This window comes from Coregonus clupeaformis, chromosome 15 (genome assembly GCF_020615455.1).
Source record: "Coregonus clupeaformis isolate EN_2021a chromosome 15, ASM2061545v1, whole genome shotgun sequence".
Lineage (NCBI taxonomy): Eukaryota > Metazoa > Chordata > Actinopteri > Salmoniformes > Salmonidae > Coregonus > Coregonus clupeaformis.
In genome coordinates, this window is record NC_059206.1 from 13,853,065 (window position 1) to 13,868,499 (window position 15,435).

General features: G+C 41.7%; 1 protein-coding gene across 12 annotated transcripts in view; it reads right to left on the minus strand.

Moving 5' to 3' along the window:
• The window catches only part of ppip5k2 (diphosphoinositol pentakisphosphate kinase 2), a 78,684-nt gene that overhangs the window by 56,302 nt on the left and 6,947 nt on the right, over nucleotides 1–15,435 (minus strand). For all 12 annotated transcript variants that reach the window (XM_041897369.2, XM_041897379.2, XM_041897371.2 and 9 more), the window contains exons 3-4: nucleotides 9,255–9,345; nucleotides 1,168–1,253 (exon numbers count right to left, since the gene is read on the minus strand). In XM_041897369.2, coding sequence (XP_041753303.1) covers nucleotides 1,168–1,253; nucleotides 9,255–9,345 — 177 coding nt within the window. The remainder of the gene's footprint in view (nucleotides 1–1,167; nucleotides 1,254–9,254; nucleotides 9,346–15,435) is intronic.

A 15,435-nucleotide genomic window follows, 5' to 3' on the forward strand; every position in this document is an offset into this window, starting at 1 on the left:
AACCTGATGGTCATTCTGACAGAGCTCTAGAGTTCCTCTGTGGAGATGGGAGAACCTTCCAGAAGGACAACCATCTCTGCAGCACTCCACCAATCAGGCCTTAATGGTAGAGGGGCCAGACGGAAGCCACTCTTCAGTAAAAGGCACATTACAGCCCGCATGGAGTTTGCCAAAAGGCACCTAAAGACCACGAGAAACTAAATTCTCTGGTCTGATGAAACCAAGATTTAACTATTTGGCCTGAATACCAAGCGTCACGTCTGGAGGAAACCTGGCACCATCCCTACGGTGAAGCATGGTGGTGGCAGCATCATGCTGTGGGGATGTTTTTCACCAGCAGGGACTGGGAGACTAGTCAGAATCAAGGCAAAGTACAGAGAGATCCTTGATGAAAACCTGCTCCAGAGCGCTCAGGATCTCAGACTGGGGCGAAAGTTCACCTTCCAACAGGACAATGACCCTAAGCACACAGCCAAGACAAAGCAGGAGTGGCTTCGGGACAAGTCTCAATGTCCTTGAGTGGCCCAGCCAGATCCCGGACTTGAACCCAATCAAAAATCTCTGGAGAGACCTTCAAAATAGCTGTGCAGCGACGCTCCCCATCCAACCTGACAGAGCTTGAGAGGATCTGCAGAGAAGAATGGGAGAAACTCCCCAAATAGAGAGGTGCCAAGCTTGTAGCGTCATACCCAAGAAGACTCGAGGCTGTAATCGCTGCCAAAGGTGCTTCAACAAAGTACTGAGTAAAGGGTCTGAATACTTAAGTAAATGTGATACGTTTTTTTTATTTTTATAAATTAGTTAACATAATTTTGCTTTGTCATTATGGAGGTATTGTGTGTAGATTGAGGGAGAAAAAACAATTTCATCAATTTTAGAATAAGGCTGTAACATAACAAAATGTGGGAAAAAGTCAAGGGGTCTGAATACTTTCCGAAGTACTCATCTTGACATTAGATTACTTTTTAAGTCTGAAAGCACATTTTAGATTTTGCCCTAGCACCAACACACTTGATTCAACCAATCAACTCATCATCAAGCCTCTGATTATTGGAATCAGGTGTGTTAATACTAGGGGGAAAACAAAACATCAATGTGCACCCCTTTGGGTTCCCAGGACCAGGATTGAGAAACACTGCTTTAACCACGAAGGTACTGGGTACTAACCCTCTGGTCTTGCAGGGTCTCTGTTGAGAACGGCGTAGCGTGGGAGTAGGATACCCTGGTTCTTCAGGATCCGGTACACCTCCCTCCTGGAGGAAGAGAAATGCTTGATCAACTGACTGCCCACCAACAACACAAGGATCAAACCACTCTTTTCATTAGCTGTCTGTAGTCAGTTAGCCTGCAGCTAGTCTTCTCACCTTTCAACAGCTGTGTGCCGTTTCAAGTCTTTCTGAATGTGACCGCTTTCTTAAAAGGGAAACTTTAAGGATTTTGGCAATGAGGTCCTCTATCTACTTCCAAAGAGTCCGATGAACTCGTGGACACCATTGTTATGTCTCTGTCTCCAGTATGAAGGAAGTTCGAGATAGTTTTGCGAGTCATTGCGCTAACGCTAGTTAGCATTGGCAAAACTATCTCTAACTTCAGACATAAAAATGGTGTCCACGAGTTCATCTGACTCTTTGGAAGTAGATAGAGGGCCTCATTGCCAAAATCCCAAGTATCCCTTTAACCATAATAATTGAATAATGTACTAATAAGTAAACTGTAATAAATTGGTGGGTATCAGGTTTTATCGTAAATATAGGATAGGCCCATTGAACAGCCAATCCGCCATTTACCGTGTTATAGCCTAACTAGATGATATAAAGGCCTGTGGAAAGTTGTCTAATATTAAAGGTAGATTCAGTGATATGAGTGAACAGCACAGTGGGTCAATTTCCGCAACAACTAAGAGCGTTGAAGCGTGAGGCTCAACTTCTACACCCTTTTGGTGCCCAGGCTACCATGTTGTGACCAGCGTGAAGCGAACCCGTGCACGTGCGACTGTGTGAGAGCAAAGTGTTGCATCTTGCGCATCTCAATATCCTAGCCTATTCATTGATGATAGGCCCTGCTTTCCTGAAGTTGTGAGACATTGAAAGCCAAGAAATTGCGAGAAACAGCATTCCATTGCGAGATACAGCTTTTGATTGCCAATAGATCAGTTCTGACAGTTTACCTGGTGGCCGACCTGCCTATACTGTGCCCCTCCCCTCTCTCTCCGTCCCTCGCTAGCTCGCTATGAAAGATGCAAGTGTTTGTGTTCTCTGATTAGTTGCCGTACTTCCGTCTCCTCCGTTCCAAAAATACAGAATCTTAGGAGTCGATACTTGACACTCAGAAATGGGAGTCGACACCGGGAATTGACGTGCAAGGAGTTGAGGAATAAATTATTTTGGAGTCGATTCTCCCCCACAACGCCATCGTCGTTAACAGTTGGAAGAATCAGAGAAAGGCAAGAGACAGCAGTGAAGTCCTGTATGGCAATAATTGTAGAAGTTAAATGAGAAGGAAATGCTAACTTTGCAAGGTGGAATTGAGGTACAGTAATGCTAGTACAGGTGCAATGCTTAACGTTCTGAAACCATCCGTTGCTGTCAGCAGCGCAGCTGCATTGTGAATTCATATGGAATTTTATACATTTTTCTTATCGTTTTAACGGAAAACTGATAAAAATGGCAGTATAAATGTTAAGAAAATGTTTCCATTTGTCACATCCCTAGTGAACAGTAGCCTAATGTTTTTCTGAAACAAAACATTTCAAAAACAATAGCCTAAATTGTCACCTTGCGCATGCTTTTGTAAAAAAATAAGTCAAACAATAAATCACATCTTTTAGCATATTAGCGTATGCGTTAATATGCATCTACTGGTATAGTGTGGCCATCTTTGAATGCCTCAACGTTTTTCCTTTCTCAAACTCTTTAGGGACTATTGTGATGAGTCGAAAGACTAAATTTGGAGCGAATCAGACTTAGTCCATGAGAGGTTTTTTATGATTATTTTAAGCATTTTAGTCAAAAAAGTGAATTGTTAATAGTTTTCTTATTTTTACAATAGCAATACCAAACTTAATATGATTCATCATGGTAATGACTTTGATGACTCTATTAGGGCTGTGGCAGTCATGAAATTGTCAGCCGGTTATTGTCGTGCAAAAGATTGACCGTTAATTAACATAAACACGACTCCACGCATACAAGCCGCTGAGGCATGCCTTTGGAACACCTACATTTAAAAATAAATGATAAATCATTTTAATATACACCATCACAATAAATCCATTATTTATTTTTGGCAGGTCTAAAGAAACATTATGATATGAAGAAAATGTATTTCAGAAGAACAGAATATTAGTTGGCCTACTGTATGTTATCTGGCTATGCTCCATGCCATAGGCTGTAGGCTTGATCATTTAGCTGACAAGATATGCTTATATGTCCCCATGCCCTTATTTTATATTATATGATTTTATAGTAAGAAGAATATAATTTAATTTAGCTGAATAAAATAGAAAGGATATTTTTCCCATTCCAGAGCAAGTGCGCATATGAAGTGACTATGTTGAGCATAAAAGTGATCATTTGAAACAGGTCCTATATGCTAGATTTTGTGAATGATACAAACCTTAGAATGTCTTAGAAATCAAAAGATATACGGGCTGCATGGTGTGACTATAGGCTATTGATGATTTGAGAAAGTCGCTGAAAAAAAAAATTGCTCTCTGTTCCTTACCTCAGGCTGCACAAACTGTTCTCTCATCAAGTGATCACATTTTCACCCATCAGACTATTCTCAATTTAATCTTGTCTTTACTAATATGTAAAATTAGTTTTGACTTAGAATGGCCCATTATCAAATGGGCAGGAACAGGGGCAGGGGAGAAAAGACGTCATCGTATGCACTAGAATAGCTGATGGAGGCCACTTTCCCGCAGGTTCTTTTTTCTCACTCATGCCGGTAGGGTGACCACATTTAAAAATACCCAAACGCGGGACAACAGGATGATTTTGCGGGCCAGTGTAGCCTACATTTAAAACAATTTGGGTACGCATTTAGATCTTCTTGCTATTGAGTAACTGTTTCGTGAGCAAATTGGAGCAGATGGTGTTAACTACAGTGGGGGGAAAAGTATTTAGTCAGCCACCAATTGTGCAAGTTCTCCCACTTAAAAAGATGAGAGAGGCCTGTAATTTTCATCATAGGTACACGTCAACTATGACAGACAAAATGAGAAAAAAAAATCTAGAAAATCACATTGTAGGATTTGTTATGAATTGATTTGCAAATTATGGTGGAAAATACGTATTTGGTCAATAACAAAAGTTTCTCAATACTTTGTTATATACCCTTTGTTGGCAATGACATAGGTCAAACGTTTTCTGTAAGTCTTCACAAGGTTTTCACACACTGTTGCTGGTATTTTGGCCCATTCCTCCATGCAGATCTCCTCTAGAGCAGTGATGTTTTGGGGCTGTCGCTGGGCAACACGGACTTTCAACTCCCTCCAAAGATTTTCTATGGGGTTGAGATCTGGAGACTGGCTAGGCCACTCCAGGACCTTGAAATGCTTCTTACGAAGCCACTCCTTCGTTGCCCGGGCGATGTGTTTGGGATCATTGTCATGCTGAAAGACCCAGCCACGTTTCATCTTCAATGCCCTTGCTGATGGAAGGTTTTCACTCAAAATCTCACGATACATGGCCCCATTCATTCGTTCCTTTACACGGATCAGTCGTCCTGGTCCCTTTGTAGAAAAACAGCCCCAAAGCATGATGTTTCCACCCCATGCTTCACAGTAGGTATGGTGTTCTTTGGATGCAACTCAGCATTCTTTGTCCTCCAAACACGACGAGTTGAGTTTTTACCAAAAAGTTCTATTTTGGTTTCATCTGACCATATGACATTCTCCCAATCCTCTTATGGATCATCCAAATGCACTCTAGCAAAGTTCAGACGGGCCTGGACATGTACTGGCTTAAGCAGGGGGACACGTCTGCCACTGCAGGATTTGAGTCCCTGGCGGCGTAGTGTGTTACTGATGGTAGGCTTTGTTACTTTGGTCCCAGCTCTCTGCAGGTCATTCACTAGGTCCCCCCGTGTGGTTCTGGGATTTTTGCCTCCCGTTCTTGTGATCATTTTGACCCCACGGGGTGAGATCTTGCGTGGAGCCCCAGATCGAGGGAGATTATCAGTGGTCTTGTATGTCTTCCATTTCCTAATAATTGCTCCCACAGTTGATATCTTCAAACCAAGCTGCTTACCTATTGCAGATTCAGTCTTCCCAGCCTGGTGCAGGTCTACAATTTTGTTTCTGGTGTCCTTTGACAGCTCTTTGGTCTTGGCCATAGTGGAGTTTGGAGTGTGACTGTTTGAGGTTGTGGACAGGTGTCTTTTATACTGATAAGTTCAAACAGGTGCCATTAATTACAGGTAACGAGTGGAGGACAGAGGAGCCTCTTAAAGAAGAAGTTACAGGTCTGTGAGAGCCAGAAATCTTGCTTATTTGTAGGTGACCAAATACTTATTTTCCACCATAATTTACAAATAAATTCATTAAAAATCCTACAATGTGATTTTCTGGATTTTTTTCCCTCATTTTGTCTGTCATAGTTGACGTGTACCTATGATGAAAATTACAGGCCTCTCTCATCTTTTTAAGTGGGAGAACTTGCACAATTGGTGGCTGACTAATTACTTTTTTTCCCCCACTGTATATAACCTTCCTGTATTTTGTTTCAATTAAAGCACATTCTGCCTAGTAGCCTTTATTATCATTCGCACGATGTTGAGTTTCGGCCGCATGACATTCTGTTGTTGTTTGACTATTCATCTAACTATCCTAAAATCTCACAGGAATTGTGGTGGTGTTTTTGGTGTATCAGTAACGTAATACTACGCTATTACACATGTTTATTTTATGTAGAATACTAATTAATCATTATATGATCTTCCAAGACATTGATTCAGCTTTGATCTAACTTTACTAGATGAGCACCACTGTGAGAAGTGGCCGAGTGACGCTCCGGTGCGCTCTGGCAGCACTACACCATGCACTGAACCAGCTCATTTCAGCGCAGCAGCACTGAACCAGCTCATTTCAGCGCAGCAGCACTGAACCAGCTCATTTCAGCGCAGCAGCACTGAACCAGCTCATTTCAGCGCAGCAGCACTGAACCAGCTCATTTCAGCAGACACACCTATTCCTTTTCCCTGTGCAACATTTGGTGATGCAGAAAGGACAGACTGTTTTATGAAAATCTGGGATTATTATATGGCAAGGAAACAACCTGGTTGGTCTCAGGGATGTAAAACAGTTAGGAAGGAAGATATTTAAAATGGGATTGAGTGATGTAGCAGCAAATATGTTCAATGAGCAACTAATGAGCATGGAGACTGGAGAGGCTCACAAGTTTGACGAAAATATATATATATTTTACATTTTAGTCATTTAGCAGACGCTCTTATCCAGAGCGACTTACAGGAGCAATTAGGGTTAAGTGCCTTGCTCAAGGGCACAGACAGATTTTTCACCTAGTCGGCTCGGGGATTAAAACCAGCGACCTTTCGGTTACTGGCACAACGCTGGCACAACGCTCTTAACCACTAAGCTACCTGCCGCCGTATATATATATATACACATAGTTGAAGTCGGAAGTTTATATTTACACTTAGGTTGGAGTCATTAAAACTTGTTTTCCAACCACTCCACACATTTCTTTTTAACAAACTATAGTTTTGGCAAGTCGGTTAGAACATCTACTTTGTGCATGATACAAGTAATTTTTCCAACAATTGTTTACAGATGGATTATTTCACTTATAATTCACTGTATCACAATTCCAGTGGGTCAGACGTTTACATACACTAAGTTGACTGTGCCTTTAAACAGCTTGGAAAATTCCAAAACATGATGTCATGGCTTTAGAAGCTTCTGATAGGCTAATTGACATAATTTGAGTCAAATAGGAGGTGTACCTGTGGATGTATTTCAAGGCCTACCTTCAAACTCAGTGCCTCTTTGCTTGACATCATGGGAAATTCAAAAGAAATCAGCCAAGACCTCAGACAAATAATTGTAGACCTCCACAAGTCTGGTTCATCCTTGGGAGCAATTTCCAAACGCCTGAAGGTACCACGTTCATCTGTACAAACAATAGTACGCAAGTATAAACACCATGGGACCGCGCAGCCGTCATACCGCTCAGGAAGGAGACGCGTTCTGTCTCCTAGAGATGAACGTACTTTGGTGTGAAAAGTGCAAATCAATCCCAGAACAACAGCAAAGGACCTTGTGAGGATGCTGGAGGAAACAGGTACAAAAGTATCTATATCCACAGTAAAATGAGTCCTATATCGACATAACCTGAAAGGCCGCTCAGCAAGGAAGAAGCCACTGCTCCAAAACCGCCATAAAAAAGCCAGACTACGGTTTGCAACTGCACATGGGGACAAAGATCGTACTTTTTGGAGAAATGTCCTCTGGTTTGATGAAACAAAAATAGAACTGTTTGGCCATAATGACCATCGTTATGTTTGGAGGAAAAAGGGGAACGCTTGCAAGCCGAAGAACACCATCCCAACCGTGAAGCATGGGGGTGGCAGCATCATGCTGTGGGGGTGCTTTGCTGCAGGAGTGTCTGGTGCACTTCACAAAATAGATGGCATCATGAGGAAGGAAGAAATATGTGGATATATTGAAGCAACATCTCAAGACATCAGCAGGAAGTTAAAGCTTGGTCGCAAATGGGTCTTCCAAATGGACAATGACCCAAACATACTTCCAAAGTTGTGGCAAAATGGCTTAAGGACAACAAAGTCAAGGTATTGGAGTGGCCATCACAAAGCCCTGACCTCAATCCTACAAGGCCTGCAAACCTGACTCAGTTACACCAGCTCTGTCAGGAGGAAAAGGGCCAAAATTCACCCAACTTATTGTGGGAAGCTTGTGGAAGGCTACCCGAAACGTTTGACCCAAGTTTAAACAATTTAAAGGCAATGCTACCAAATACTAATTGAGTGTATGTAAACTTCTGACCCACTGGGAATGTGACGATCATTCTCTCTACTATTATTCTGACATTTCACATTCTTAAAATAAAGTGGTGATCCTAACTGACCTAAAACAGGCAATTTTTACTAGGATTAAATGTCAGGAATTGTGAAAAACTGAGTTTAAAATGTAAAATGTATTTGGCTAAGGTGTATGTAAACTTCTGACTTCAACTGTGAGATATATATATATATATATATATATATACACACATACATACATACACACACACACACAATTTATAAGGGCACAACCATTATTTTAATTCCGTTTTTGGGGGGCTTGGGCTCATACAGTATATAGGCCCTATGCATGAGTGTTTTGTATTACTCATCACCTTAGAAAGCGCTGTCCATTTCGTTGTGTTAGGCTTTCAAACAACATCCAAAGTGGATTTACAAAAGATTGAAATGGACACTTAAAATCTGACTTCCTGATTGATCAATAACTCAGCCATCTCTTAACCAATCTTAGCTTTTCTGAACAGTAGTAGCCTATCGTTTTGCTGAAATGAAACAATGTGAAACAATAAATGGCTCTCTTGTAGGCTGACTGCCTGTGTTGGCTAATAGCCTATACCAGCATATGAATGAAATAAAAGAAAATAAGTTTAGATAAACCAAAGTAGTCCTGTCCAGTTATGAGGCTATAATATCCCATTTTGTCTTCCTTTGTCTTGCAGCCCCGTTGAGAAACAGAATATAGCCTATAGATATGAATTGCACAAGAATGATAAAACAATTTTTAATGCATTGTTTTATCTTTATTCAACCCGCCCGCCACTCACCCATCGTTCATCCACACAAAATGTCATGACCCTAAACCCGCCCACCCCGCGGATATAACAGCGGGTTCTCAGGTCAACCCGCGCATCACTAATGTTCTCATTGCTGCAATTAAAAAACATAGGCAGTAGTGTCCAACACAATGAATGCCCTTTGACCAGGGCGCATAAGGCTTTGGTCAAAGGTAGTGCACTAGGGAATAGGGTTTCGTTTGGGACATACGCCATGCCGTCAAACAAATCACAGAGGGGAACATGTCCTTCACCCTTTGTTTATAAACTTTAGCATTGCTCAGTAATCCACCAATGCTTTTATTAGCAACCATAATGTGAAGAATGGGCAACAGCATGTCAGGACCTATTGTCCAACACTTGCCTTTGACCAGATATTATGGCCACGATGCCCATAGCAACTGTCAATCACATTACCTGTCTTGGATGTAGTACTGGAGATCCAGATCGTTGATAACAAACGGGTTTCTGAGTTTCTCATAGGCCACTGCTTTGTCCAATGGAAAACCTGAAATAATGACCAATAAAAACAACACATGAATGCTGTGTGTAGGAGAACAGAGGTGGAATTCAAGCTCATTCAAAAGACTTCTGCACGAGGAGGACGGAGGAAAGCACATTTGCTAATGGCTAATTTCCTAAAACATTTGCAACTTTTTCACTTCATTAGGAAGCCATTTCCTTGTAAAAGCTGTTGCTTTAAAAGCCTTGCTAGGAGAGATTGTGTGAACTAAAACAGGCATTTGTTGCTCTCTCTCTACAGTGAATTGAGAGGAAACATGTTTGCTTTACTGTTTATCTGATATGACAAATGACTAATGAGCGTCCCAAATGGCATCATATTCCCTACACAGTGCACTACCAGTGCTCTGGTCAAAAGTAGTGCAATATGTAGGGAATAGGGTGCCATTTGGGACACAGCCTAAACCTCTTTGGTTACCAGCTAGAGTTGATGTCTAGGGGACGAGTCCAAACATCTAGCTGAAATAAACCACCAGCTGTAAACAAACTGTAACCAGCTTAACTAGAGGCCGCCTGGCAGCTGAGCAAATCACGTCACAGCTTTTTGGGGCCACATGGGTGTGGTGCGCAAGACGAGGACTAAGGAGTAAATCAATCGCCTGTCTGGAGAGAGGTCTGTTTACATATCGGCCCTGGTCAAATGTAGTGCAAGTAGTGGGTGGGTAGGGGTATATATATATATATATATATATATATATTTTTTTTATATATATATATATATATATAGAATAGTTTGACAATATCGCAATATTGCTCTACTTTTTGCTCTACTTTGCTATACCTGCACCAAAATTGCAGTATTATTCCTTCATAGCTTGTTCTCCATCTTCTTAAAAAAAAATGTTTTTAAATAACTTGTTTTCTCATGGCTCTCGTCTCTCTGCACCAGCAATATTTTTGGTACATCGAATCGTAATACATAGAATCGTGAGAATCGCAAAATATATATCGTATCGGCTCCTAAGTATCGTGATAATATCGCATCGTGAGGTCCCTGGCAATTCCCAGCCCTAATTTGGGAGGAAAGCAGGGTGACCCCCCCCACACTCCCACTTCACTTTGGACGTGCAGACACAGGAAACGATGGTACACATTGCATGTCAATTACAACACACTACACAGTCAGAAGCGCCAATACTGTACAGTGGCTTGTGAAAGTTGTCACACCTTGGAATTTTTCCTATTTTGTTGCCTTACAACCTGGAATTAAAATAGATTTTGGGGGGGGGGTGGGGTTGTTTCATTTGATTTACACAACATGCCTAACACTTTGAAAATGCAAAATGTGTGAAACAAACAAGACAAAAAAACAGAAAACTTGAGCGTGCATAACTCCTCCGTCCCAGTCTCAAATCTCTGGAAGACTGACACAGAGGTTTCCCTGTATTTAGAATTTCGCTGTATTTAGCGCCATCCATCATTCCTTCAAATTCTGACCAGTTTCCCAGTCCCTGCTGATGAAAAACATCTCCATAGCATGATGCTGCCGCCACCATGCTTCACTGTGGGGATGGTGTTCTCGGGGTGATGAGGTGTTGGGTTTTGCGCGCAGAAAAAGCTCAATTTTTGTCTCATCTGACCAGAGTACCTTCTTCCATATGTTTGGGGAGTCTCCCACATGCCTTTTGGTGAACACCAAACGTGTTTGCTTATTTTTTTCTTTAAGCAATGGCTTTTTTCTGGCCACTCTTCCGTAAAGCCCAGCTCTGTGGAGTGTATGGCTTAAAGTGGTCCTATGGACAGATACTCCAATCTCCGATGTGGAGCTTTGCAGATCCTTCAGGGTTATCTTTGGTCTCTTTGTTGCCTCTCTGATTAATGCCCTCCTTGCTTGGTCCGTGAGTTTTGGTGGGCGGCCATCTCTTGGCAGGTTTGTTGTGGTGCCATATTCTTTCAATTTTTTTAAATAATGGATTTAAATGGTGCTCTGTGGGATGTTCAAAGTTTCAGATTTTTTTTTTTATAACCGAACCCTGATCTGTACTTACATTTACATTTTACATTTTAGTCATTTAGCAGACGCTCTTATCCAGAGCGACTTACAATTAGGGTTAAGTGCCTTGCTTAAGGGCACATCGACAGATTTTTCACCTAGTCGGCTCGGGGATTAGAACCAGCGACCTTTCGGTTACTGGCACAACGCTTCTCCACAACTTTGTCCCTGACCTGTTTGGAGAGCTCCTTGGTCTTCATGGTGCCGCTTGCTTGGTGGTACCCCTTGCTTAGTGGTGTTGCAGACTCTGGGGCCTTTCAGAACAGGTGTATATATACACTGAGATCATGTGACACAGATTACACACAGGTGGACTTTATTTAACTAATTATGTGACTTTGAAGGTAATTGGTTGCACCAGATCTTATTTAGGGGCTTCATAGCAAAGGGGGTGAATACATATGCATGCACCACTTTTCCGTTATTTATTTTTTAGAATTTTTTGAAACAAGTTATTTTTTTCATTTCACTTCACCAATTTGGACTATATTGTGTATGTCCATTACATGAAATCCAAATAAAAATCATTTTAAATTACAGGTTGTAATGCAACAAAATAGGAAAAACGCCAAGGGGATGAATACTTTTGCAAGGCACTGTAACTCCTTTAAAGGGAAAGTTCACCCAAATAAAGAAATGACATGTCGGTTTCCTTACCCTGTTGTCATACCTTGTAAGCATTGTAATACTTTGCTTACACTGTAAGCTGTCTAGTCTTTGGTTTTGTTTACCTGGCCACTGCTTCCAAATGCAAACTTTTTAGCATTCGTGGCACATATCCAATGCAAATCAGTGTTATCAATATTAGCATTTTTTTGCGCTTCATGTCCAAATAATCGATAAGTAACTTTATTGAGCTACACAATCAGTGTGAGACTTCAGGATGATTTGCACATGAAGCAAGAAAAAGGATAAGGAAACCAATAAGTAATTTAGTAATTTGGGTAAACTATCCCTTTAAGGAAATACTGTATGTGCTGAAGACTGAAAGCCTCTTCAGTCTTAAAAAAACCCTGCCCTGTTCCAGTAACAGTTACACAATGTTGCAAATTTCAAAACACGGTGAACCGTCGTGATGAATGAACAGCAGTGTCAAACAACGAGGGCTGTGTATGCGAGGGCGTGGGTATGTGAGTATGTGTGTGTGTGTGTATGAGTTTATTTATACAGTACCAGTCAAAAGTTTGGACACACCTACTCATTCAAGGGTTTTTCTATATTTTTACTATTTTCTACAGTGTAGAATAATAGTGAAGACATCAAAACTATGAAATAACACATATGGAATCATGTAGTAACCAAAACAGTGTTAAACAAATCAAAATAAGTTAATTTGTGTTGTGACAAGGTAGGGGTGGTATACAGAAGATAGCACTATTTGGTAAAAGACCATGTCTATATTATGGCAAGAAAAGCTCAAATAAGCAAAGAGAAACAACAGTCCATCATTACTTTAAGATATGAAGGTCAGTCAATCCGGAAAATGTCAAGAACTTTGAAAGTTTCTTCAAGTGCAGTCACAAAAACCATCAAGCGCTATGATGAAACTGGCTCATGAGGACCACCACAGGAAAGGAATACCCAGAGTTACCTCTGCTGCAGAGGATACGTTCATTAGAGTTACCAGCCTCAGAAATTGCAGCCCAAATAAATGCTTCACAGAGTTCAAGTAACAGACACATCTCAACATCAACTGTTCAGAGGAGACTGTGAATCAGGCCTTCATGATCGAATTGCTGCAAAGAAACCACCACTAAAGGACACCAATAAGGAGAAGAGACTTGCTTGGGCCAAGAAACACAAGCAATGGACATTAGACAGGTGGAAATCTGTCCTTTGGTCTGATGAGTCCAAATTCGAGATTTGTGAGACGCAGAGTAGGTGAACTGATGATCTCCGCATGTGTGGTTCCCACTGTGAAGCATGGAGGAGGAGGTCCTTTGCTGGTGACATTGTCTGTGATTTATTTAGAATTCAAGGCACACTTAACCAGCATGGCTACCACAGCATTCTGCAGCGATACGCCATGCCATCTGGTTTGCGCTAAGTGGGACTATCATTTGTTTTTCAACAGGACAATGACCCAACACACCTCCACGCTGTATAAGGGCTATTTGACCAAGAAGGAGAGTGATGGAGTGCTGCATCATATGACCTGGCCTCCACAATCACCCGACCTCAACCCAATTGAGTTGGTTTGGGATGAGTTGGACCGCAGAGTGAAGGAAAAGCAGCCAAGTGCTCAGCATATGTCGGAACTCCTTCAAGACTGTTGGAAAAGCATTCCAGGTTAAGCTGGTTGATAGAATGCCAAGAATGTGCAAAGCTGTCATCAAGGCAAAGGGTGGCTACTTTGAAGAATCTAAAATCTAAAATATATTTTGATTTGTTTAACACTTTTTTGGTTACTACATGATACCATACATTGAGGGAAAAAAGTATTTGATCCCCTGCTGATTTTGTAAGTTTGCCCACTGACAAAGAAATGATCAGTCTATCATTTTAATGGTAGGTTTATTTGAACAGTGAGAGACAGAAAAACAACAAAAAGAATCAATTTTAATGAGGGAAATAAGTATTTGACCCCCTCTCAATCAGAAAGATTTCTGTCTCCCAGGTGTCTTTTATACAGGTAACGAGCTGAGATTAGGAGCACACTCTTAAAGGGAGTGCTCCTAATCTCAGTTTGTTACCTGTATAAAAGACACCTGTCCACAGAAGCAATCAATCAGATTCCAAACTCTCCACCATGGCCAAGACCAAAGAGCTCTCCAAGGATGTCAGGGACAAGACTGTAGACCTACACAAGGCTGGAATGGGCTACAAGACCCATCGCCAAGCAGCTTGGTGAGAAGGTGACAACAGTTGGTGCGATTATTCGCAAATGGAAGAAACACAAAATAATTGTCAATCTCCCTCGGCCTGGGGCTCCATGCAAGATCTCACCTCGTGGAGTTGCAATGATCATGAGAACGGTGAGGAATCAGCCCAGAACTACACGGGAGGATCTTGTCAATGATCTCAAGGCAGCTGGGACCATATTCACCAAGAAAACAATTGGTAACACACTACGCTGTGAAGGACTGAAATCCTGCAGCGCCCGCAAGGTCCCCCTGCTCAAGAAAGCACATATACAGGGCCGTCTGAAGTTTGCCAATGAACATCTGAATGATTCAGAGGAGAACTGGGTGAAAGTGTTGTGGTCAGATGAGACCAAAATCAAGCTCTTTGGCATCAACTCAACTCGCCGTGTTTGGAGGAGGAGGAATGCTGCCTATGACCCCAAGAACACCATCCCCACCGTCAAACATGGAGGTGGAAACATTATGCTTTGGGGGTGTTTTTCTGCTAAGGGGACAGGACAACTTCACCACATCAAAGGGACGATGGACGGGGCCATGTACCGTCAAATCTTGGGTAAGAACCTCCTTCCCTCAGCCAGGGCATTGAAAATGGGTCGTGGATGGGTATTCCAGCATGACAGTGACCCAAAACACAAGGCCAAGGCAACAAAGGAGTGGCTCAAGAAGCAGCACATTAAGGTCCTGGAGTGGCCTAGCCAGTCTCCAGACCTTAATCCAATAGAAAATCTGTGGAGGGAGCTGAAGGTTCGAGTTGCCAAACGTCAGCCTCGAAACCTTAATGACTTGGAGAAGATCTGCAAAGAGGAGTGGGACAAAATCCCTCCTGAGATGTGTGCAAACCTGGTGGCCAACTACAAGAAACGTCTGACCTCTGTGATTGCCAACAAGGGTTTTGCCACCAAGTCCTAAGTAATGTTTTGCAGAGGGGTCAAATACTTATTTCCATCATTAAAATGCAAATCAATTTATAACATCATTGACATACGTTTTTCTGGATTTTTTGTTGTTATTCTGTCGCTCACTATTCAAATACACCTACCATTAAAATGATAGACTGATCATGTCTTTGTCAGTGGGCAAACGTACAAAATCAGCAGGGGATCAAATACTTTTTTCCCCCTCACTGTATGTGTTATTTCATAGTTTTGATGTCTTCACTATTATTCTACAATGTGGAAAATAGTAAAAATAACGAAAAACCCTTGAGTGAGTAGGTATA